The following is a 27500-nucleotide window of genomic DNA, read 5'->3' on the forward strand; positions in this document are numbered from 1 at the left end:
TGCACAGAGTGGAGGGGGAGAGGGAGGAAGGGAGGGAGGGAGAAGGGTGGGGGTTGTGGGAGCAATGCCCTTCGAACAAGACTGTTTCTGCAGCTGTTGTGTACATTAATCCACAGAGCAGATCTCCAAGCCCTAAATATAGCTGGCAGTATCATTTTACATGACACATACTCTCTCTCTCCCTCTCACTCACTCACTCACTCACTCAGTTACACACACACACACAGACACAGACACAGACACACACACACACACACGTACGTAAAAATAAATACTTTAAATGCAAGGCAATGTTAAACTAGATTGTTTTTTTTCTTTAAGGAGTCAATACAAATAATCAACGTGAGTTTAAAGCTGATGAATCTACATTAATAGTCTCAATCAGCATCAGATAGGGGATAAAAAGCATGCCGTTAATAAAATTTCTGCCTTTTGTGAACTCTACTCAAAATAAGTAAGCAAGCAAAAAAGGAATTTGCAGCAGCCTCTTCCCTCTGTCTGTATGATCCTGAATATCACCCTGTTTCTTTGTAATTTCAGGCAAATAGTTTAAGAAGTTACTTTTCTCTCTAATATGAATTGTCAACAATAATTAATATTTGGACACAACACAATCCCTCCCGACTCTCTGTGCACCTGCATAATGTAATCCAAAGACGACAGCTCTTGAAATTTAAAGACATTACCTTTTCTAGTTTGTCCAGATGTTGAAATCCAACTCTGGGACACAGTCACAGTGAAAATGATTCCTAAGTATGAGATTTAAAAAGACCGAGGCAATAATACTCCTTCAGGTCCTTCGGAACTGAAATATGTTGGAGTCCATCAGCGGGGGAAAAGGCATTAACCTTCGTTTTAGGGAAGATGGCTGTAAGAAGCTGGACAACCTGTCACCACTGAAGCAATAGCATTTGTCAGTTTGCAGGTCCCAAGTTATTTTGAGACACATAAACCATGTGCCTGTGAAACATTCCACCTCATTGGACAGGATAATATTGAGCAAAGGGATTCTACTGCTGTAACAGCACCTACAGAAGATTGTGTGTGTTGGGGGGACAATTTATCATCATTTCTCTCCCACTCAGAATGTCTTCATTAGATGCCTATGCATTCTTTATAATAATAAATAAAAGAAGCTTTGGTTTGTTTAATGTCTGATTTTATTTCGAAAGCAGATTTTTTTGTTAATTCCTTGTTTATCCAGTTTGCTCATATTCCCAGAACATACACCTAGCATTGCATGCTGGTAATATAGAAATCTGTTTCCGTTTAACACTTTCATATTAAGGAACAAGATAGATCCAATGCTATGAGTAATTTTAAAGCTCAAATGGTTTAACTGGAACTGAAGTGGAATTCTCAAAAATATGTCCCGAAATACTATCAAATGTAGTACATTAAATCTGGTAAGTATGAGTATTCTTGCATATTTTTTTAGAATAAATAAAACAAAATACAAACTCCCATCATGAGATAGAATTCTATGATGTATGGACAAGAAAGTTGTATCAGCCAGGCAGCATAAGTTTTGTATTTTAATATCACATAATCTTTGGATCCTCACTGCTATTGCTCTGACATTAGAATGGGTTCAGATGAAATACCAGAGGAACTAATTTTGTGTAGAATTGTACAAGATCATTCACTATAAGGAGTCTGTTACATTAAGATATTAAATTTTAAAAGCTAGATGGTAATAAAGACAAAGTTGGAACTAGTATGTGCTTTGTTGTGTATCCACTTTTTTGATATACAATCAACAGTGTTCAGTAAAAACAGGTCCAAAAATCTATGGTACATTGCACAATTTTTCTGGAAAGTATCATGGACCAGGCTCAAAAAATTGTAAGGTTAGTAAACGGCATCCATAATGCAAGTCAGAAAATGGAAAGATCCAAAAACTTGTCCAAACAATTGAATTAGGGCACACATGTACAGTGCTAATACACACAACAATTACGACCAATTATCACAACTACTACATTAAAAGAAAGGTGAAAACATGACATTGTTATGTAATACTGTATTAATACATAATCCTCAGCGGAGGATAGACAGGTGTAGACATCCAGATGTGTAGAGGGAGAACTCATAAAGATAGAAGAAGAGGAATTTAAGGGAGAGAAGGTGATAGAGATATGCTTGGCAGACGATAAGGAGGGAGACAAAGGGGAGGAGCAAGATCTGATATTATGGGAGGAGGTTATAAAAAGGGAGGAAGAAGTGCGGGAATTTAGAATCGAAGTGGGCAAGAAAGAAGGGAGCAGGAGAGACAACGTGGCGCAAACAGATAAAGTGGATGAACAAGCTAACAAGGTCTGTGACCTATTGAGAGAGTTTCCAAACCTCAAGATGGGAGGAGGATTGCTACCAGACCCCTCTTCCCCCAGGGGTGAAGGGAAGGCTGTGAAACCATTAGAATGGACAGTAGTGGTTTACCCCCACAACTAAAGTGAAGGGAAGAAGGTAATCTGTTCCGGTCCCACATGCAACACCCCACCCTTGGAGGGCGATTGGGTGAGGCATCCGTGCTGTGGGATGGTGTGTGCAGTGAGGAGTACCCCGATGCGGCAGATGACCGATGTTGAGTGCTTTGGTCCAGCCCCGATGTGAGGGGAGGAGTATTTTCGACAGAACCAAAGATATTGAGTTATGGACTGATGCCAGAGTTAAGCAGTTTTGATCTGTTCAATATTGTTAATCAATAAGCAGATGAGAATAAAGCGAAGTTTGTTGAACAGTTCAAATCGCCTCCGTCTCTCATTCCCACCAAAATGAAGGAACCGTCACCAATTTCAGAACCCAATCACGCATATACTAAGGACAAGAGGCTGCTGTTGGAACAAAATATGGAGAAACAGAGTAGTTTTCCATTGCCAAAAGTGCCTTGTATCTTCCTATACAGAGCACGGTACTGTAGATGAAAAACTGGATTAGCTTTACATGAAGGAAAACAGAAATTAGGGGATGATGCATCCATAATTTAAGATATGCAAATGACAACATATTACTAGTAAAAAGCAGTAAGGACTTGAAATAACTACTGAGGAAGGTAATTATTGTGGTTATTGTGTTTTACCATTCACTCTTACCCTTATTTTAGCAGTGAGAAACATATTTATCTCTCTCACCGAATGCGATTCCTCAGGTTCATCTATTTAGCTGGCTGTGTTTATGGAGAATGCATCATTTTAGAGAAATCCACCTTGGGGAGATCTGTCTTTCAACCACCTACTGAGAAACCTAGAGACTCATATTACTTTTCCTCATTGTCATTGGTGCTGGTGTGCTTTAAGACTACTGCCTCTACTCTACCGCTGTCTACCAGTCTATCCATATAATGTGTGATGTCTGAATCCTTTGCATCATGCCCAGCAAGGCGTACTTGTCTATGTTTCTAATTACCAAATATTCTATTACTACATCTGTCCCTCCCACAAGAAGTATATGAGGTATATTAACTTGAAAGGCTATCTGTTCACCTCTCAAGGTACAGGTGTCTTTTAAGGGATCATTTCCATTTTTTTAAGGTGACATTCTGCCACTCTGAAGATGGGACTCTACTTTTAAAGAATGGTCTACCCAAATAGCTCTCTTGTTTTCAGCTTCTCCTTAAACTTAGCTTCCCATAGTTTCTGTTTTAGCTAACTAGGTTAGAAAACATTAAAAATAACAACAGTGGGATGGCTGTAGATCAGCTAGTGGTCTTCATTAGCTTTTGTTATAAATTCCTTGAAATTAGATGCAATTGCATAGTGGTATAGCAACCTGCAAATATTTCAGTCTCCAGAGAAACTGGGATACTTTTTAAATTATTCTTTTTCTTCTGCAAATTATGAAAGGACATCTACTCAAGTCAGGTTATAATTACTGTCAACATGTTCCAACCCTTACAGAACTTTGCAGCATGTTGGAGGAGGGGCAGCTTGAGGAATTTCCCAGTCCAACACAAACTCTTTCAGAGGTTTTGAAACCTGAATGGAATCTTGATATGGATTATGCCACATTAACACTCTACAAAAACAGCAATAAATACATTCCATCATTTGAAACCAATAACGTATCTCAGGGTATCAAAGAACCATAAACATAAATACTTCCAATACAAAACACTTGAAGACAGAGTTATAGTTATGTAGTTGTTGTACTCTATAATAATCAAGGTCCTAAAAATAGAATTAGGATAAAGCTGGTGAACCGACGTTTGGAAAACATAATACAGCAGAGTAAAAATCAGGAAAATCATAGATGCTGAGTACACTTGCGGAAATAAGTCATGTTAACATGAGTAGAACTTATTTCTGAGTAAAGGACTGGATGTTAGAGTTCATTGATTAAGATGTTCCTGATCATCACTGAAAGAAAAACAAATCAGTTGAGAGGCCAGGAATTCTAAATTTCTAAATTCTAATGACTGATGGGGTGGGGAATCTTTTGCCCTGTCTATACAAGCCCTCACTCACTCACTCACTCACTCACTCACTCACTCACTCACCCACCCACTCACTCACTCACTCACTCACTCACTCACTCACTCACTCACTCGCTCACTCACTCGCTCGCTCGCTCGCTCACTCGCTCACACATTTTTTCCTAGGGGCTCTTCCACATGATGGGTGGGCTTTAGATCTTTTTAAAATCACCAAAAAGCAATTTTTAAAAAGGAAGAGAGAAGTATCACTTTGTATCAGGCTGGAGTTTATGTGTCAAGAGCTTTCCAGTTGAAAGCTTTCAGTTAGCACTTCACTACCACTCAAAGACAAGCACACAAACAAAAAGTCCAACAAAGAAGCTATTAAATACTTTTGCAAGATTTCTTCAATATTTTATTAGGAGATGCTGAGTTCAAAAATAGCAGAAATGGATTTTTAGTGGATACCCATAATGAGAAACTCTTGCTGAGAAGCTTTTCATTAGAGCTAAACTACTGCTCCAAAACAAAAATCCATCAGGGTCATTTTAAAAATGGTTTATTCAAGATTTTTGAAAGAGTTCCTAAAGAAATACTGATTTCTTGAAGAAAGAAAAGTTAATTTTTAGATATAAGTTTGGGTACACATCCAGGTAAGTGTTGTGCCAAGTGGCAGAAAGGAGATGAAACAAATGCTTTAGGTAGAGGAACCATGGAGCATATCAGCTTTAGCTGGAGAAGAAAGGTATGCCCTTGACCTCATCTCTTATTGTTTTTTCCTAATTAAAACATCAAGAAGCATGTTCTATAACAATTAGCTCCTGATGAGGGGACATTTCAACTATTCTAGGTTACTAGAATATTTATTTATTTATTTATTTATTTATTTATTTATTTATTTATTTATTTATTTATTTATTTATTTATTTATTTATTTATTTATCCCACCCATCTAGACTGAAGTCTACTCTGGGTGGCTAACAACACTCAAGAATCATAAAATAAAACAACAACATCAATACAATTGCAGATGGCAAATAAATTAGGTATTGACAGGAGGGAAGGCCTGCCTAAAGAGCCAGGTCTTGAGCTGGCTCTTAAAAACAACCAGCGAGGGAGACAGACAAATTTCAGGGGGGGGGGAGATTGTTCCAGAGCCAAGGGGCCAATGCCGAGAATGCCTGCTTTCTTGTTCTTTCTCTTCAAGCCTTCCTTGGTGTTAGGCCCCTCAGCTGCCCATCTTGACTAGAGCAAATGTTTCAGGTAGATCTAGGTGGGAGGAGGCATTATGCGAGATTTTGATATCCTAAACCATTTAGGTCTTTATATGTCATCATTAGTACTTTGAAATCAATGCGGAAACAAACGGGCAGCCAATGCAGGGCAGCCAGAGTAGGGAAGATAGGTTGATGTTTTCTCACCCCAGTAAGAAGATTGGCTGCCGCGTTCTGCACCATTTGAAGCTTCCGCATCAATCTCAAAGGTAGCTGCACGTAGAGTGCATTACAGTAGTCTAATCTCGAGACTACAAGTGCATGGACCAGAGTGGTGAGGGCCCCCACATCAAGATAGGAACACACCTGGGCAATCCGCTGAAGATGGAAATAGGCGATATGGACCACTGCTACCTGGGGTTCCATGGTAAGCACCAGATCCAGGTGGACGCCCAAGCTGTGAACCCCACTCTTTGTGGTGAGAGTTGCCACCCCAAAGGAGAGGAGTTTCCCAAACCACTAATGTTAGGGCCACCCATTCTCAGGACCTCCGTCTTGTCCGAGTTCAGCCTCAGACAATTCACCTGTATCCATTTCAATATGGCCTCCAGAGAGTGCTGAAGGGATGAAACGGCATACGCTGTTGTTGGAGAAAAGGAGATGTACAGCTGGGTGTCATCAGCGTACTGATACCATGAAGTCCCACACCGCCTGATGAACTGACCCAGCTGCCTCATGTAGATATTAGACAGCATTGGGGAGATAATCGAGCTCTGCAGAACCCCAGAATTAAGATTCCATGTAGCTGATACACTTTCATAAGCTGTACTCTCTGGGGACAGTCCTCCAAGAAGGGTCGGAGTCAGGCTAGTGACAGATCACCGATTCCCAACTCGGAGGACCTCCCCAGGAGGATACTGTGGGCAATGGTGTCGAAGGCAGCTGAGATATCGAGAAGGACCAACAGAGACATTTTCCCCTGTCGGCCTCCCTCAGCAGGTCATCAAATAGGGCGACTAATGCCGTTTCTGTACCATGGCATGGCCTGAAGCCCAAATGAAATGGATCCAGGGCGTTGGTTTCATCCAAAAGGACCTGGAGCTGGTCAGCCGTCACCCGCTCTACTACTTTGCCGAGGAATGAAACATTGGTGTCCGCCGCCAAACTTGGTTTCTTCCTAATAGGCCTAATGAGTGTCTCCTTAAGATCTATTAATTATTGCAGTGGCCCATTTGGTTGTTATAGCCTGGCTGCTTTGATTAGCCAGGCCAGGCAAGGGTCATGGGAGGAGGTGGTGGCACGATAGCGATCAAGTGCTTTGTCCACCATATCTGGTGTCACAGGCTAAAAGAGATTGACTCTCATTGGGCAAGGCAGAGCACTGAACGTCTCTGCTCAGTCTACTGTGTTCAAAAAAGGAGAGAGCTCCCAGCGGATGGCCTCCAGTTTAGATTTTAAAAATGCTGCAAATTGGTCCGGTGAAATACTATTAGGAGGCCTATCGTTTAGACCAATTCCAGATAGATTGCGGACTATACAGAAAAGTTTCGCCTGCTGATTTGAAGCTTTGCTTATCCGGACAGCGAAGTAAGCTCAACTGGCTTACTTCACCCTGGTAAGGTAAAGGTTAGTCGTGATCCTGACAGCTTTTTGGTTATAATCTGTCAGGTTTTGTCTTCACTTGCACTCTAGCCTTTTCCTACTTTGCTTCATAGCTCACAGCTGCTGGTTAAATCAGGGTGCTGAATGAGCTCTGCAACGGAGAGAGTGTTTAGGAGCAATCATGTCAACAGCCTCGGTAGTGTCCGCAAGCCAGCCATCAACCAGAGTCTTGACAGGAGCACCAGTCAGATCAGCTGGAATCTCTCTCATGGAGTCCTGGAATCCTATAGGATCCAGTAACCTTCAAGGGTGGACCATTAAAATAGGTCCTTGCTCCCTTGATCCAATAAGACTTGGATCATACCAGTTTCAAAGCAAGTATTTTCACCTGGGTTTTTACTGAAATTATTCATATTCTACAATATTATTGTATTACCTTGATGGTACATAACAACAAACAATATGATTAGGTATCTCTAAAGAACATTGACTAATTGAGAAGGACAGCTAATTAGCAAGCCTATATGCGATGAAGTGGATTCTTGTTTATGAAAGCTGATCTCATAATGATTAATGTCATTAATCTTTAACAGGCTCAAGATGATTTTTTTACTTTTGCTATAAAAGATCAACACAGCAACCTCTCTGGAAATTACTATTCTTTGAATGAATGAATGAATGAATGAATGAATGAATGAATGAATGAATGAATGGATACTTTATTACAGTCAAACACCAGTAAAACCAAATCGATATAAAATAGATATATATAACTATAGTTTCGTAAAGTCAGTCAGGGTAATAAAATTACATTAAAACATGATAAAACAACCCTTTCTTTCCAGTTAATAACATCATATATCCTTAGAATAAGGAAAATTTTAGTAGTCATCATCTTTACTACATCTTTAGTAGTCATCATCTACTAAAATTTTAATAGTCATCATCTTAAAATAAGTGAGGACATCACATGGCCCATTGGCCTGCATGCGCCCCCCATGGCTGTTTTAACAGCTCCTGCCAACACATTTGCCTCCACACTGAAAGATTTTGGCAATTTGTGCCTTGCTTTAAAGCAAGACTTTTCTTTAATAATAATAATAATAATAATAATAATAATAATAATAATAATAATAATAATAATAATAATAATAATAATAATAATAATAATAATAATTTGTTGTCATTGTAAGTATATACACAGTATACCCATACAACGAAATTCACAGACACCCAGAGACCAGACACATGTACACACATAAAATTCCCCAAACACTCCCCACCCACTAAAAGTCCCCCACTAAAAATACAAACATCTACACCGCAGGCCAAGTAACACAGTCCAATTAATTATTTACTACTGGTGGTCTTTAAGCTCATTATTAATTGCAATTATAGCTCTGGGATAAAAACTATTCTTAAGCAATGGCAGCAGCAGGAAGTTACAGATCCCAGTGGGTTAGAGGGGTCACCAGTGTAGACTTATGAATAACAAAAGCTGCAAGTTTCATCTTAAAAGAAACAAGTCAATTCATCACTTGCACTGTTTGTTTCAACCTTAGGAACAGATAAGATCCCACAACACTTTCTGTAGATTCACTTTATTAATTATACCATCTGACTCATCCCTTGATACAATTCCTAGAATTAGACTCTGTATTTCCATTGGTAATACATGAACTCACTTCTATTTTCAACACCATCACTGAACAATACTTGTAATGATGAATTGGTTAATAGACACATCAACAAATGATCCTTTTTGAAGGTTATATGGCATGGACACAGGTCACATTCCTAACAATTCCATCAACTGAAACACTACATAAAAGGAAACAGAAACTGGTGTCCAGATCCAGCATGGCAAATCCATGTTGTCAAATTACTTATCTTTCTTAACTCTTACCAGCTGGCCATAGGGGTGTGTAAAATAGGTGGCTGCCCAGAGTGCATAAGTGTCGGTATGTGTGCCACACTTGGCTGAGGGAGGTAAAAATCAATGTGACGGAGCCTTATTTTGAGGGTATATAACCAATCACTTAAAGCACTTCAAATACTTGGAATACTATGATATAAATAGTAAGAAAATAAAGCTGTAACGCGTTACAGGTCATGCAGCTGTGCATAAACAAATGTTCGCAAACTTCTGTGAACTGAAGCAACATTGTAAAGAAGAGTGGGCCAAAATTCCTCCACAACATTATGAGAGACTGATAAAGTCATAAAAAAACTATTACTTCAAGTTATGGCTGCTAAAGGTGGTTCTACAAGCTATTTAATCACAAGGTATACATAGTTTTTCATACATGGCTTCTCCATTTTGGCTATATTTTTGTTAATTAAATCATGACATGGTGTAGTATGTCCTCTGTTGTTGTTCATCTGAGATTGTTTTTAACCTAATTTTCAAACCTCCTAAGGATCAGATGATTTTCATTGTGTCCTGATATGTAAAATTACAGACTCCAAAGAGGGTGTGCTTTCTTTTTCAAATGGCTGCATGTCACTCTGCTTGATCCCAAGGCAAAGAAAAGATGCAGGCAAGATTTTTCACATGGAATCAATACATGCAATAAGTTTTGCCTGTGACTCTTGGCTTTGTGCACATATGCATGGGTCCTTGTCGGGGGCAACAGTAAAGCCCCAAGCATCACACCCAACTCAGGTCCCATACACTCTCTGACCACAGTGCAGGACAAATCAAAAATGTCCTTTTTGAACAGGGTGTGGTTTATTCTCAGGCCATCACATCCCTTTCTTTCAAATGCCTCCTCAAAACCAGCTTTTCCTAAATGACTTTTGGCATATCCTCTCAGAATCAGCCCTACTACTAGGAAAAGAGAACCTAGTGTGTGGATGTGTGACTGAAGAGCAGTGGTGTGTTGAAAAAAAAAAAAAGAGCCGTGTTTGCCATGAGGCCTGTTCTGTTTCCCCTACATTAGCCTGCTACCCCAAGCGCAGTGACAGATGCTGTCTTGCTGTCAGTGCTGAAAGAAGATTCAATTGCCAGTTCAGTTTTTGAAGTGGTAACCATGTTAGTCTGTGTAAGCATATCAACAAAACAAACCAAGAAGAAAAGGAAGAGGAAGACGTAGTAGTAGTAGTTATAGCACATTAAAGACTACTGTATTTTTCTGTGTAAAGTATAAGACCCCACAATCTATAAAACGACCCCCAATTTTGATTCTGGTGATCTGGTGATGTAGGCAGCAGTCAATGGGCAGCTGTGAGAGGCGGCCGAGCGTGGCTGCTCCTTCACCTCTGCCTCCTTCCATGTATAAGATCCTCAATTTTTCCTCTAATGATTTTAGGAAAAAGTGTTGTTTGGAAAAATATGGTAAGTGCTGTATTTTAATGTGAGCTTTCATAGAACAAGTCCACTTCAGACATAAGAGTTAGAATATAGTCACCACATGGCAATATATATGTTTGGTAGAGATAAGCTGCAAATTGTGTGAGTCATAGTGGCATTTCAACCTACCATGTTTCCCCAAAAATAAGACAAGGTCTTATATTAATTTTTGCTCCAAAAATTGCATTACAGCTTATTTTCAGGGGATGTTTTATTCTTTTCATGTACAACAATCTACATTTATTCAAATACAATCATGTCATCTTCTTCTGGTTGCTGCACAATGGTGAAGCCCGGGGTTTCACTTAAGTGGGGCTTATTTTTGGGGTAGGGTTTATATTACAAGCTTCCTGAAAAATCATACTAGGGCTTATTTTCAGGTTAGGTCTTTATTTCGGGAAAACAGGGTAGTGCTGACTTGACCTGTTTGATAATCAGTTGTTTTCTTTTGAAGCTTTGTTCTGTAAACATCAACAATGGTTAGCACCTAAAGGAACCATAGGCTATAGATAACAGAAACAACATGGCAGTATGTCAAGAATTACTAACTTTACCTTTGAAGCCTGTTCAGTAAAAGTTGGGAAAGAACCTAGGCTATGGAAAATAACAGCAGATAAACCCATATTTATTGCAGTATTTCACTTTCGATAATGGCTTAAGAACCCTTGGCTAATATTTAATCCATGCATGAGTGTTAAACATATGTACATATATAATCTCACCTGCCTCCTCTGGATTCTTGTCCTCTAATTTTTCTTCTCCAGAATAGCAACTTTCAAATCCTGTAAGGATGTCTGGGTAGACTGAAATAATTTGAAACATGTTTTTGTGTATTGCCTTCCTCATGTCTCATTTATATCTATTAATTCTTTTGAATAGAGATTGCCCTGTTTGTCCTATGTAGGGTGCAGAGAAGCATTATTGGTAAAATATGGTATAGATCACATTAGCAGAGGAACAAGTAAAACTGCCCTTGATGTATGTGATATTGATGTTCTATGTGATATTGTTGGAATGTCCTGTAATCATGTTGCCATAGTGAATATGCCAGCAGAGTTGGCATCTGGGTTTGTAGCAGGATACTGTATAGTCCTAGTCACTGTATCTGTGTTATATAAGTCAATGTGTGTCAAGAGATGCTTGAGATTATCTGTAAGCAAGTATACGCCTGCCATCAAGAGCTTGGAGAGTGCTGTATACTTGTCAAGGATGGTTGGAGATAATGTGAGATGTGAGTTTGTAGGCTGAAATTGACAGTAAGCAGTATTCAATTATTTTCTCTTCTGCATTTATCTTGCAGTAGATTGCTTCTGGATATTTGTTTTGACTGGTTAATTTGTTCATTAACCATTTTGGATGGGTATTGTTGTCTGAGAAATGCATTTTGTAGATCCTTGAGTTTGTAGTATCTATCTTGTGGGTTCAAGCAGATACAATTGTACCAGAGGGCTTGGATGTAAACAATAGATGTAGTGGTATGTTGAGCACAGAGGCTGGAGGCATGCAGGTAGGTATATCAATTAGTGGGTTTTTGATACGTGGCAGTTCAGTTGATTTTCAACATGGAAATGAGGAATGACATCAGTGTGATGTAATGGATGAACTGTCAGACTAGGACTAGGAGATCCAGGTTCAAATCCAGTTTCAAATCCTTGCTCATCCATAGAACTCACTGAGTGTAGTGGCCATGGTAAACCATTCCTTGAGTATCTCACATGCCTTGAAAATGTATTAAGCTAGTCATAAGACCGAAGGAACTTGATAGCCCATAACATACACACCTTGCTTTCACTTCAGACAGCAAAGTGTGCTTACTCTTAACCATTGCCATTTTTTTCCTGCTTTTACTTTTTTTTCTATTATTTCTTCACTATTTTAGAATGCAACTTCCCTGATGTAACATTTTAGTGCACAATAACACTGATATGATTATGGTGATTTGGAGATGGAAATGTGGAAGCACACAAATTATCTTATTGTTTTTGGAGGAATGTATGCAGATGTATGCTTCTGAAGGTGTACTAAGATGTGAGGCACCTAACGCAGTCCACATCCCATATATAGGTTTGATAAGGGTGCCTCAATTTGCTCACCTTTTAAGACCAAACTATTCTGATCTCAAGCTGTTTCAATGAATAACTGTGAAGAAAATTTAAAGAAGCATCAGGAGTAACTATATGTGTCTTATCTTCTTCCTTGGGCTACTAGGCTTGCGTGAAACATACGTTTATGAAATACAAATAGCTAACCTGGCTGGTCATTGCTGTCTTTTTCCAGCTAAAAAACATGTTAAAACATGTTTACTATTACCAACTGTAATAGCATTTGGAAGGCAGGAAATTTATTATTTTACACATTCTGTTTTCATGGCAGTTACTGAGAAACACTTTCAGGTGAGTTTTCGGATCATGCCATTGTCTTTCCTCATTGACATAGGAGGGCAGTCATCTTCAATTTCCCAGCATTTTATGTTTTTCTGTTGTTACTCTAGGTAGGGCTATAAACAAGTTAAAAAGATCAGTACTGCAATCCTTAGTGGCATACCCTGCAAGGGAACTTTTGGACACGCTTTTAAAAAATAAAGCCCAGAAAACAGATTATCAGAAATGATCAGACATAAATCACAGGTATTGGGCAATTTCATTTCCTTAAAAGCACAACTTAGCACTATCTCCACAAAAACACAACTCTGCACTAGAATAAATGTGTTGGTCTTTAAACTGCCACAGGTCTTTTTCCTGCATTGGATGCAACAAGAAAATAGGATTATGCCTTTGGAAACTAATACAATCTTGTTGCTTTTTAAAGTGAAAAATTTTAGGCTTTCTAAGGCTTGCTGTTAGGCCAAGCACTGCATATTAGCTGAAGAAACAAGCCCTGAATTTAGCTACTGAATTTTTATTACAAACCGTAAGTGCTCTGTAGCTATACCACCGCTGTATTTCTTTCCATGCCAGCTGCATGCCATGCTCCCTCTAGTGATTCTGAGCACATACTACAAACCATAAAATCTACTGAAATCTACTGAAGGAGAATTTTGAAAAACAAGGCCTTTATAGCTCTTTTCTCAAGTTTGGTGCAGACTGATCAAACACAGGTGGGAAGGAGCATTTTGCAAAGGAAGCTTCTGCATCTGGCCTGCATGCCATTAGTTTCCTATCGGTACTGGCCTTACTGTTCTGCTCCCAGGCAAGCTGGTCCCAAAGGCAGCTCTATGATCAGTGTGTTAAATCATGGATTGCTCGTATAAAGAGATAAGTTATTATGATATCTTTGTTTACTCCATTTATGTATCACATTTCTGTAAATACGGTCAACATGATTTATGATTAAACTACTAGAAACACAATTAAAGTAATCGGTACAAAGCAGAAAACAATAAGCATAAGAAAACAGTAGCAGCATTAAAAATGGCCTGAATAGATGAAAATCTAAAGTCTTCATGGATTAAAAGCAAGCAAGTAGGATGGTTAGGTCTTGATACAGATGAATTCCCATAATATGGGGATGACCACAGAAAAGGCCCTGATCTGGGCAGAGATCAGTTGTAGCCTCCTCTACCAAAGGTGGTACCTGAAACAGCTTCTTACTCTCATAGTGATGTAGTGCTCAGTAGAATTGCATAGATTTAGATACTGATATATTTTGGCTGTTTAATTATGCTGGCACTGTTTTCTTGTGTTTATTGTTTTAAGCTTTGTTATGTGGAATTCTACTATTTTCCCCATTTAAAATTCCTCCAGACTTTAAACTTAATGGATTGTTTTTGTGGAAATACTGAATGGGGCAGAAACTTCTATTGAATTTAATGTTCTACATAGATTTTGTGCCTGTCTTACTTCTAGTCTTAACTTTTATTAATTTATAGTCAAGGTTATTTTCCTCTGAAAAAGTATGCTGCAAAAATATTTAAATAGCTCATGAAAGAGAGACTATTTATCAGCCTTGGGGTAGCATTTACCCTTTGAGAGGGAATGAAAACAATCAGTGGACCTGGTGTTTTGCAGGCAATTTTTTTGTTTCAAAAGTTCCTGCTTTACCTTGACCCACTTTCCCTTGGATGATGATGACTACACCACCTATTACATCACCGCCATTGCCACCAACACGGGAAACTGGTTAAACTGGAAGCTATGGTATCAGTCTATAAAGTTAAGGAAGACTAAACTTTTGAGCCTTTTAATTAGTTCCATGAGACAATTAATAAGCACCATGGGACTGAGGCAGTTCTGGTTGCCCTGCTTGATGAACTGTTAAGGGAGGCTGATGAGGGGAGTGTAATCCTGTTGGTCCTCCCAGATCTCTCAGCAGCTTTTGATACTGTTGACCACAGTATCCTTCTGGATTGGCTAGCAAGGTTGGGGATTGGGGGGGCTAGCACTATGCTGGCTTCAGTCTTTCCTCAAGGGCTAACTTCGGATAGTACAGAGCGGGGAAGCTGTTTCATTCCTACAGGCACTACAGTGTGGAGTCCCACAGGAGTCGATCACCTCCCCAATGCTGTTTAACATCTATATGAGGCTGCTGTGGGAGGCCTCTCTCTCTTTTTCTTCTTCAGTAGGGGAAGCTGTGCAGACCCTGGAGCGCTACTTGGCTTCTGTTATGGATTGAATAAGGATGCATAGGCTGAGGTTGAATCCTGACGAGAAATCTTGTTGTTAGGAGGGGACCCTAATTGTCTGGGGGCTGTTTGGCCTGCTCTAGATGGGGTTACACTCCACCTGAAAGATCAGGTTCATAATTTGGATGTGCTTCTGGACCCAGCCCTCTTGATGGAGAAACAGATCTTGACTGTGGCCAGGTCTGATTTTTTTTCCACCTTAGGCAGATTGCACACCTGCAGCCCTACCTAGACAGGAAGTCCCTTATAACACTAGTTCACACATGGGTAGTCTCAAGGATTGCCAGCATGCTTCTGTGATAAATACAAGTACTGGTGTTGTCTTATGAAGCCCTGAATGGTTTGAAACCTTGCTGCCTAACCAAAAGCCTCTCTCTAAGATCAACTTCCCATGTTATTTGCACCACCTAGGCTTTGATGCTGCAAGTGGCCACCCCAAGGGAGGCTAAGAGGTCAATGACTAGGAACTGGGTCTATTCTGTGGTAGCCACCTCTTTGTGGAATGTTCTACCTGTAGAGGTGCACCAGGCTCCATCCCTCCTAATATTCAGAAATCATATACTGTAAAAGCATTGCTTTTCAGGGAGGCAATTGCCTGTGGCTTTGTCTTATTTATGGTTATTATATTTTGCAGTTTGCAGTTTGTCCATTGTTGCCATCTTGAGTTCTTAAGAGTGTTGTCCTCCTTTTATATTATTATATTTTATGGGTTGTGTGGGGGATAGTTGTCTTTTTATGTTTATTTTCACTCCTGGAAACCTCCCAGAGTAGTGGCTTCCCATTGGATGGTGCAGTACAGAAGTAAGTAAGTAAGTAAGTAAGTAAGTAAGTAAGTAAGTAAGTAAGTAAGTAAGTAAGTAAGTAAGTAAGTAAGTAAGTAAGTAAGTAAGTAAGTAAGTAAGTAAGTAAGTAAGTAAGTAAATGCCTCAGATATCAGCTGACTCATTGCAACAGAACAAAGTAGAGTAGGTTACAGCAGAGGTCCCCAACCTCCAGTCTGCGGCCCCGTGCCGGTCCGTTGCCTGAGCCAGACCGCGAAGACAGAAATCCCACCCCACTCCTCACATGCACTCACCCCCGCAAAGGCTGTTTGCGCCTGTGCTCTCTCTTGTGCACGTGTGCAAATGGCAGTATGGTGCTTGTGCGGGCACGCTTGTGCTCTTGTGTATGCGCAAACGGCGGTGCTGTCATTTGCACATGCACGCAACCATACACAAAAGCGCTGAGACCCCATTCACACATGCGCATGAGCGCAGGGGGTGCTCCGCCTTCCCCGGCTGATCCGCGGCGTGAAAAAGGTTGGGTTACAGTACCTAAAATACAGTCTGATATGATAAACCATGTGTTAATACATTTTAGTTTAGTTAGTATATTAGTTACCTAGAGAAAGAGACCATACACAGTTTCGGCCTTCCATTTATTTATTTTTTGGCCTAGAAAAGAAGAGCATTAAAATAAACCAGGGTCACAGAATTATTTTAAAAATGAGTTATTTGATAAGCCTCTAATAAAGATATTAGAAATATTAAGTAAAAACAGAATGACAATCTTATGTAACACCTGCATACAAATTTAACTGCCAGTTCCAATTACATAATATTGTTGTAAAATACAAACAAGTTGTAGTATTAATATTTTTAATTCCACTTTTGTTATTTATGAAAGATATTCTGGAAAAAGATCCAAAGGAACTCAGGGAAAATATTAAAACAGATTATATATGAGAAGGAAATTCTGAAGCCTCCATTTAGCTTTGAGAGAAATAACAGATGAACAAATTTATATAACCATTTCTGAGTACTTTATACCTTAAAACCCTGGAAAGGGTCAGCATAAGTTGGAATCAATCTGATAGCATGCAATTAATTCTTAGGTTAAGCCACATCACTATTCCATATCCACTATGCCTTCTTTCCTGGATTTGACTACTTGGGAATCAGTCCTAAATGTTTAGCATGAATTTTAACATTTTCCTTACCAAAAAAAAAAAAAGAATGTTAATGAAGACAGCTTTTATGTAACATGTGCAAAATATATAAAATGTAAGTACAAAGAAAGCTGTTGATTTTGTTATCCTAATCTAAAGGTGCAGCATATTCATTTTAACTCTTTTCACTGTGGTTTTTTTTCATTTTATGGGGAAAATGTTTCATTTTGTTTGTCAGCTATGCATAGGGACAGATTGCATGCATGTGTATCTTTTGTGTGGTAAATGGTTCCGCTGTTTTCTCACATAAAGGGACCAGGTGGTGATAACTGAAGTCTTTTGTTCAGATTGCGCCTTACAGATCTATTAGGAGGGGCCTAGAGGGGAAAAATATTGTGTGAAGAACACTGTAGAAGTTTCCCATAGTATTTATAAATTGAGATGGTTGTAGATGTCACAAGCATGTCTCCAACCTATACTATATTGTAGCAGATTTCAGCCTTTACAGCATCTGAACCCACCATTCGCTTTAATTTGCAACTTCAATCCTAGTTTTAATTTTGTAGAATATACACCTATCCTTGTCCATTATCTCACTCATTTTTAAACGAACGGTGAATGAAAAACTGGCCCTATCATTAGGCAAGAAGAGGTAGATGTAGGGCAACATGAAAGGGCCACAGATTGTTAAATGAATTGATTTTGTTACATATTTACCAGCAGGAATTGAGATTTTTTTTGGGGGAGGGTTAGTTCTCATAATAACTTCACTTTGGTTAGTAGGTAGGAGAATCATTCATTACTCTTACCAGTACAAAATTTCCATTTAGGTCCTAACTGGTAGAAATCTTTGTACAAAGCACACAGTGTACTGAGGGACCTCATTAAAGAATGGGGGAAATGTTCAGGCTGCTTCTGGCTGTATATGGGGAGGCAGGTGCTGGTGATTTGGTATTTTTTAATCACTGAGATTCTGGCACAAAAGGGTTCTTTCCCTACCTACGATGATAGTGAAGGCAGAACAATGTGCTTATACCTATGTGATTTTTCAGTTGATGAAACAGGAATTGTAGCATAGTGGAGCTCCTCCACCCAGCACTTGACCCAGTTTTCCTGCAAAGAGAGCCAAAATAAACCTGCACATTTTGTTAAATATTGTTAAATCAAATAAGCATGAGTGACTTCCTAGCTTCCTTAGATTTCAAATCTTAATCATTTATTTATATGCTTCTACTATCATTCCAAAACCATATTACCATTATTTATTAATGGTAACTTTGAGGATGGTAAGTTTGAGGATACTCAAACTTCACTGCCCCCAAAAGAGAGTAAAGTGCTCAAGGTGCTTAAAATGGTCTGCTAGCATTTTCACGAGATCTGCCATGGGCACAACCTGGGCTTTCTGCTCTCAATTGTTGCCCATTCTGCTGAAGAGCTCCAACAACTTATGAGCCGTTTTAGTAAGGCCTGCCAAGACTTTGGACTAACAATCAGCCTGAGGAAAACACAAATCATGGGCCAGGGTGTGGACTCACCTCCCTCTATTACCATCTCCACACAAGAATTGGAGGTTGTTAATGACTTTGTGTACCTTGGCTCAACCATCTCTGACACTCTCTCCCTAGATGTCAAGCTGGATAAGCGCATTGGCAAACCAGCTACCATGTTCTCAAGACTCACAAAGAGAGTATGGCTCAATAAGAAGCTGACAGCATACACCAAGATCCAGGTCTATTGAGCCTGTGTCCTGAGCACATTCCTGTACTGCAGTGAGTCCTGGACTCTGTGCACGGCAGAAAAGGAAGCTGAACATGTTCCATATGCATTGCCTATGACACATTTTTGGTATCACCTGGCAGGACAAAGTTCCAAACAGAGTACTCCTAGATTGAGCTGGAATTTTTGCATGTACTGTATACATTACTGAAACAGTGACATTTACGTTGGCTTGGGCATGTTGTGAGAATGGCTGATGGTTGGATTCCAAAAGGTCTCCTGTATGGAGAATTAAGTGCAAGGAAATCGCCCCAGAGGGAGACCACAGCTGCAATACAAGGATATCTGCAAGCGGGATTTGAAGGCCTTGGGAATGGACCTCAACAGATGGGAAACCCTGACATCGGAGCGTTCAGCCTGGAGGCAGGTGGTGCATCATGGCCTCTCCCAATTTGAAGAGAGCCTTGTCCAGCAGGCCGAGGCAAAGAGGCAGTCCCAAAAGCAGCAAAATCAGGGAGCTGGATGGGGTACAGTTTGTATTTGTCTTCAGTGTGGAATGGATTGTCACTCTCAAATTGGCCTTCTCAGCCACACTAGACGCTGTTTCAAGTCCTCCATACAGAGCATGTTACTATAGTCTCTCGAGACTGAAGGATGCCTAATCAAAATATAAGACATGGAACTCTTTTCAGCCTACTGTGTAATAAAGAATTATTCCTGCTCTGCATGGACCTTTGCACAGCAGACAGCGTTGTGGGTATACTCTTATATGAAACAAGAGGTTGGATTTGTCTGTGTAAGAGGGTTTCTCCGCTCTCTCTGAAAATGCTACAAAATGACACAGGAAAGGGAAAAAACTCTGGAAATTCTGTGGCTGCACTTTCTGTGGCCCTTCTGTTCAAAGAAGGCAGATCTTCAATCCAACCTGCATTATCACACTTTTGGGAAGAAACACAAATTTGCTACTCAGTGGAAACTCAGGAAAATGGAAGTACTAGCAAGGAAGGCCATTAAAACTTTCATCAGAAATATGTGAGCTGTAATCAAGGTTTTGAGCTGTAGCCCAGATTTCTGTTATGAAAACAAGAAAATACTATTGTCAGTGCAACAAATCAAAATCTCACTCACCCTCTGGCCCCCTTTTTCCTTCTCCCTTTCCTTCCCTCTTGTTTTTAACTGTATATTATGAAAAGACATAAAGAGAAAGACATTTTTTTAAATGAGGGTTGATATGAAATAATGCTGATGACAGCATCTAACCCATTTCAGATGCTGAAGTTTTAAGTAGGTGATAGATTTTTAAAAGGTGTGTCAAGTCTTTCTATAAATAGCTCTTCTTCATACATCCCCACACAATTTCTACGGTCAGCTGAGGCTGGCCACTTGATAGTGCCCTCCATATGTCACACAGAAATGCAGAAGTTATTTAGAAAGTTTCTCCTGCTGGCCACACCCTGGCTTAGGAACTTCCCTTGGAAATCTGCCAAATTTGTTTCTCTGATGCATTTTTATCTGGATATGTATTTAGGACATATAAATGAGATCAAATAAATTTCTTTGTATACAGACTATGAATATATATTTTAAGCGTCTACAATATACCATACGATACATTCCCATATTAGGGTGAAGATAGACATATATTCTGAACATCTAATGACATTCCAGAATCATCTCCTAACATTGATTTGAGTACAATGGAACATGTGGGGGTGGGGTTGTACTTGATGACCTCACACTCAGCCTTCTGGCTATTAAAGGTACTTTCTGAACGAAAGCTACATGGGCTTCTATGCAAGAAGGCACTAATGATCCCCTGTATGATTAATATGGTACTGTGGAAATTTGCCAGTCTTATATCACACATCTAGAAGCCCATATGTATGCTAGAGTGCAGAGACTGTACAGATAGCACCTTTGGACCTGTGAAGATTAGGAACAGGAGTGACACATGAGGTCCCCATCACCATTCTCATTTTCATGTTGATTTATTCAGAAATGTAAGTGAAGAAGACGCAAGGTAATTCTTTTTAGGAGAACAGCCTACCCATCAGGCAGAGTAAGGCAACTGCCTCAGGGAGCATATTGATGGGACCGGAATCATAAAAAGTAGGAAATTATTATTTATTTCTTATTATTGTATTTTTGCTGTCAAGCAGGGGAAGAAGTGTTTGTGTAATTTTCAGGGAAAGATAGAACTTGTGGGGTTCCCTGCCTCAGGTGCCAAAAATGACTTGGCTAGCTTTATGTACTATGTATCTTGGCTTAAAGAAGAGAGGGTGTTGAGTGCTCCACCTCAAGCAGTAAAATGTCTTATACTAATCCTTATTTTTAGGCTGACAATATATGAGTACTCAAATTTGCCCATCTGTCTTTATTTTATCCGTGATCATAGAATAAAATCCAAACATCTTTAAAAATTAGAAAACAACTCTGTTGTACATTGCATTGAATATAAATGATTTGTTTGCTAATTAAATAAGCTATCGCCACCTTCTGTGACAGAAATAGCATTCCTTTAATGGATGATAAATCCTATTTCTATATTCATTCCTGGGCAGTGCTGATGAATAAAGCTGTGAACATCGATACTGTAGCTGGTGTTCTTGATACTACAAACTTATTGGAAAAGCGAACAAGTCTATGACAAGTTGATACTCATTATGTAACTATTTAGAGGATCCTGAGTTCCACAAGCTTCGCAGAGAAGCCAAGTGTGCTTATAATGGATAGAAATCTTACAAGAAAAGGGAACCCAGTCTTGTGATTCAGTAGCAATAATGGGGTGGTTTATTTATACTTAATAATTTTAATGAATTGTTTATATTTCAGTAGTCTTATCCATAATATATTGGCTAAAATCCTGGTTGTCTTAATATAATGTATGCCTGCACAAAAGCGCTGGGTGTTATGTCCAGGGATTGAGGATTGCACAGTATAATTGTGCAATCGATCACACAGCTCCCATCACAACCATTGTGCGGCACACATTAAGAAGTGCTTCATGAATACCACTTCTGACATGCCATGATTTTTGAAACCAGCTGTGCACCTTCAGACATTGTACATGATTTTTATTTACCGTATTTTCTTAAAGGTGTACGATTATGGATATTACAGAATTATTATCTATTTGAGGAAGCTACTTGGATGAGTAGTGAAAAGTTTCAACCTAAAAAGAAAGAAGTCCAATTGCCATGACTCAACTTCCAGATACAGCATTATCTATTTACTTAATTATATGAAAGTCCTATTGACTTCAGTGTTTACTTTCAAACAAATATGTACAGAACTGCAATAACATATACTTTCTAGTGCAAGGGTCCCCACCCCCCGTCAGGTGCCAGTCCGTGGCCTTGGCAGGACCGGTCCACAGAAACAGATCTCCCACCCATCCCTGCATACATTCCCGCCACACGGACTCCCCCACACACGCATGGGTTGCCCACCAACACGAGCCCACCCCACTCACCCACAAGTGTGCCCCACATACCTGTGAATGTGGGGGTGCCCTGCCGCCCCCCACACAGACTCCCCCAACCAGTCCGCAGATTGGAAAAGGTTGGGGACCACTACTCTAGTGGATTGTGGATCAATTTGTGGAGAAAGAGGGTTCTTAAGCAGCAAAGAGCAACAAATATTTTGCTCTTTGCTGCTTAAGTCCTAACTGCAAGCCAGGTCTATACCTACATATCAACAGAGTTATTAAGAGAAAAGCCTCATGCTAACAGACAAGTTATCAGACACTAACAGATCAACTCTCATCCCATCACTTTTTCTTATATCTAACTGTTAACCCTTTAATTACCTATTGGCTGACATTAGACAAGAATCTGAGTAGCTACACATGTGCTGTTATAGAAATACAATTCATTCACTCCTATATTCACATATATGCATATTGGGTTGCATAATTATATATTCCAACACATACTATACAATTCCATCCCATTCTCTGAGTGAGACCTGAGGAGTATTTCCATATTCAGATGACTACAGTTTGTCAGTTCGTTGAACTGTTGGTAATTTAGACTATGGTTTGTCCAAATAAGCAGTTTTTAAATGGTGGCTTTGATCTTGATTTGTTTGGAAAACCTAGTTAAAACTGACCATAGTTCTCAGTCCAGCTGACATTATAACCATAGCCCATTTAAAACAATACAAAATGTTTCCAATCTGCTCCCTGAAACTGATTTGAAGGAGAGGGGCTGAACCTATCCTTGGCTTAGCATTTGTATATCAAATAGGCCAATGACTTCACTCTCTGCCCTTGCAACACAGGGGAACTGTGTTGGAATCCTCAACATGATGAGCAATATGTGAAAAGAACCACTAAATAAAATTCCTTTTTTTTTTTTGATCTGTAGACAGAATGACAATCTGCTTTTATAGTTCATAATTTCCCCAACATCTTCCTATTCTGTAGAGTTTGTGTTTGAGCACTTTAAACTGTCTCAAGGGGCCTCCAATATTATTACTGTATATATCTGAGTATAAAACCACATGTGGTTTTTGTATTGTTTTGTTTCTTTGCATTTTGCCTGATTTTTTTTGGTGTATGCACAAGTCATCATCAATGTTGACTATATAACAGGAAAGGAGGATTAAGACATTGCTTGACTAATGAGCTGCCTTGGTTTAGAGAATTTAAAAAAAAGTACAAAAAGGGAACAATATTTCATTATTTTGGTCCTGATTATGGCTCTACTACTGCATTCTCACAGAGACAGAGAGAGATCAAGTTTTTTTTTTAAATATCCAGATCAGCTTCATCAACAATTTCTTATGCTCATATGGTCAAAAAGCCTTGTGAAAGATCATAAAGGTTTTCCTTGAATATAGTTTCAAAATTATTCTTGTGGCTGGGGGATTCTTGGAGCTGTAGTTAAAAAAAATAGCGGGGGCTCTGCAAACAGGTTTTCTGGGAAATTACATAACAGAAATTACCTTGGGAAGCTTCTGAACAGAATCACACAGATCTAAAGCACTAAGATAGCCCCATCTCTCCCCCCCCCGTCACATGTATTTGGAAACACTGCTGTATAGGGATTAGATCCCCATTGTCTGTATTTAATTTGCTCATCCTCATTTCCCTAATAGTGGTCTTTGACTGGTATTTAAATATATTTATATGTTACCTGAAGCTCTGTGTAGGCAGGCATCTTTCTGAATACTGTACTGTTTATGTGAGCCTTTGTATGTCTACTGTGAAGTACCACTGGGTTCAGTTACCTTAGTCCCTGATGTGAGTATAGAACTGCAGCCTGAAGGAGAAGTAACAGAACACACTACTGTATTTAGTTAATGGAGGTTTCCACTCATTATTAAAAAGAAAAACCTCTTTTAATATTTTAATTCCTTACTATAACACCAGAACCACAGTAATCTAAGCACTCTAAAAAGCACATCCTTAACTCTCACTCCACCTATTACAGAATTAAAACTTTAGTCCATTAACTATGGAAATTAAGACTGGGGGAGCTCCGGCCTTCCAGATGTTTTAGACTTCGCTTCCCAGCAGCCCAAGACATCATGCCAAATGGTAAATAATTATGAGAGTTGTTGTCAAAACATCTTGTGAGCTAACGATTTACTAGTCCTGACTTGAATCGAATTAAGGCTTCTCCAATTTTTTAAACAAAGCCCTCTCCTTCTATACTATTTCACATTTATTCTAATGTTCCTACCCACCAAATACACAACACTGCTAGCAACTATTATCATACTCAAAGTATACACCACTTTCTTTTTGACAGAATTGCTTCATTCTCACTGCCCACCCCATTTGTTCTTTGGCAGTAAAACCAACCCTTCCCTATGTTTTCTTATGTAGTATCCTCCATAGCGCCATGCCAGAAAACATTGGTACAATGAATTATGTTTAAACAATCCATTGTGGAAATTTGAATAGAAGCCAGCCCAGCTCACCGTCCAGTGGTGTGACCTGCTTGCTTGTGAGAGTATCGCAGGTTTTTCCTCTCCGGTGCCTCTTTGCTCTCTTCACTGTGGGCTGCCTGCCTCCCTGCGTGCAGTCTTAACAAAGTAGTAAGAAGGCTAATTTTAGGGTACTTCATCATAGTGCCCTGGAAAGATATGGTGTCATTTCAAAATCAGTAGCATGTGGCATTTCTTTGAACTGCTGTTTTTCTGAGTGGAGGAAAAGAGTTGTGGTTACACTTTGATCTACTGAGCAAAATCTGGTGCTTCATGGGAATGCATTACATGGTAACATTCATTCATCCTGGAGAAAAACAGCCAAGAAATAGTTAGAGGAAGAAAAATATTTCGAACAAATGCCCCTAGGGCTTATCCAGTTCCTACAGTGGTTCAGTTTCAGAACTGCATCCATCATAAGCTCCTTGCCTTTGTAACTTATTATGGTAACTTACCCCCAATATCTCTTGTGTCCTTTTATCAAAATACTGTACATGTCTGCCTCTGAAATTTATTCCTCAGGTTTCAACATCAGGGCTTATTTGACCATGAGGTACAGCGGACAGCATGAAGATCTTAGAGGTATTTTGTGTCGTATTTAGTAAAGCCCCGAGTTTGTTTACCTCTTTTCTCCCACTTCTTTTCTCTGCCACATTTTGTAATTTATAAGACTGGAGGTAGAGTCTGTATTGTTTTAATTTTGTATGCAGTGCTATGCTTAAATTTTAGATACTTCGGCTAACAACACTTGGAAAAGATTTCTAGGTAGCTATGTTGGTCTGTTACAGCAAAAATAGCAGAGGGCCAAGCAGCATCTTAAAGACAAAGGCATTTTATTTGCCATAAGCTTTTGTGGATTGCAGTCCATTCCATTAGATTTCTTTCCAACATTGGCACCAACAATTGCTATTTATATGTGAGCCAATACTTATGTTGCGGTACAGATAATTCCACAATTATAATAATCATAATAATAGTTTATTTACGGTCCTTAGACCAGTCACATAAGTATAAAACCTTATAAAACCTTAAAATTTCTAACTTTCAATATTCCATTAGAACATGTTGGCATACATACAACTGGGAACTGCGATCTAATTGGTATTTAACTTCCGCAATTGAAGTATTGCTACACAGAACCTCGCAACCCGACAGGTGATCTGCACATCAACATCTGAGAGAAGGGACTCAAGCCTATTTCCCTCAGAATGTCCTGGGAATCTATTTATTAAGGGGGTTATAGTCTCTTTTCACACTGCTTCATACAATGGGCAGGTGAAGAACGTATGCTGTATGGTCTCGATCTCCCTCAGGTGGCAGGAGCATAACCTTTCAGCAAAATGAGTACAGTGGTGCCTCACAAGACGATTTAAATTCGTTCTGCAAAAATCATCATCTTGTGAAAAAAATTATCTTGCGAAGCATGGTCATAGAAAAAACCATCTTGTGAAGCACCATAGGGATCGCGAAAACCAATTGTCTTGCGGGTTTTTCGCCCCGTGAGGCAATCGTCTTGCGAGGCACCACTGTATTTTTATACTTCCCTTCTAGTACAGCAGAGGGGGGGGCCAAACACCTTGTCAAAGTAAAGGCTCTTCTAGTTCCTTTAATTTCCAAAGACGTTAAGTATTTGGCTGGGTCCATACAGTTTTTGATGTAAGTCCTTGCTGCCATGTTTTGAATGCTAGAGAGGTCTGTTTGATATTCATTGCCCTCTATTCTTTGTTTAACTATTTCTTTTGCCTGCTCTATTCCAGAAGATATGCCTGAGGTGAGAGGTCAATTTTCCCCAAGTAGCCCTGGACCGATTTAACCCACTTGGATTGATAGTTATCATGAAATATCAAGGAAAATAGGCCTTTTGGGTTTAACTGTCTTTTTAGCAACATATATATAGATTGGATCCTAATCCAAGCTTCTAATTCCACAATTGTGTTTGTACTGGTAACGGGTGACTAACCAATTGCTCTGTCCATCCAAGTCTGAAAAGGCTAGCCCTTACAGACTTGCAAGATGTTTTAGCGTACCTATAACTATATCGTTTTAACATTTGGGTATCAGGTTTATCTCATCTGACATTTTCATGTAAGCCTGACATTAATTCTGCTATAATTTTTGTAGTGTAAGATAACTGATGAGTATAGTTTCCTCTGCTTGCAATCAAATACACGTTGCTAACAATATTAAAATAATACATTTAAATTTAGTTAGGATTTTTTGTTGAAATGTGCACCTACTAATTGTATTTCATATCGTATATGTCCAGGGTGACCACATATGAATGGTCAAGGAAGGAAGGAATCTTCAGAAAATAAAGATCACACAAATGTGCATAAAATGTGCATATATTAGTTCATACAGATATATGAAAATTTAGAAATGATTTTTATAATCTAAACAGAAATACAGTACAAATGTCCTTTAACTGCAAAGACTCCTAGGAAAAGAGTTGATTAAGCTCAATTTGTCAGGTAAGAAGTCTGAAGCTTTTCTTCAGAAGCAATTGTAAAAACAAGGACATGAACAGTAATAAAAAAGTATTAACATAGTGTGTAATTTGCTGTGACAACTGCATGATTAAAACTGGCTGTTCTTATAATACAGTATCATACTTGTTGCTGTCCGTACTTTTTGCATATAATTTCCCTCCAACTACACAGTCTACACAAGCATACCCTCAACTAGACTGTAGCATTCTCCATTTATTAGATCTATGATTCTTG

General features: G+C 39.2%; 1 protein-coding gene across 5 annotated transcripts in view; it reads right to left on the minus strand.

The window, feature by feature from the left end:
* Window positions 1–25231, minus strand: part of MYPN (myopalladin) — a 108839-nt gene extending 83608 nt beyond the window's left edge. For 3 of the 5 annotated variants that reach the window (XM_072995197.2, XM_072995195.2, XM_072995194.2), the window contains exon 1: window positions 24772–25231. In XM_072995197.2, the coding sequence (XP_072851298.2) occupies window positions 24772–24920 (149 nt within the window). In that variant the 5' untranslated portion in view covers window positions 24921–25231. Of the gene's footprint in view, window positions 1–686; window positions 922–24771 lie in introns of those variants that run through there. The other 2 variants (XM_078390836.1, XM_072995196.2) reach the window with 1 other exon arrangement.
* Window positions 25232–27500: the final 2269 nt, after the last annotated feature.

The sequence above is a fragment of the Pogona vitticeps genome, chromosome 3 (genome assembly GCF_051106095.1).
Source record: "Pogona vitticeps strain Pit_001003342236 chromosome 3, PviZW2.1, whole genome shotgun sequence".
Classification (NCBI taxonomy): Eukaryota; Metazoa; Chordata; class Lepidosauria; order Squamata; family Agamidae; genus Pogona; species Pogona vitticeps.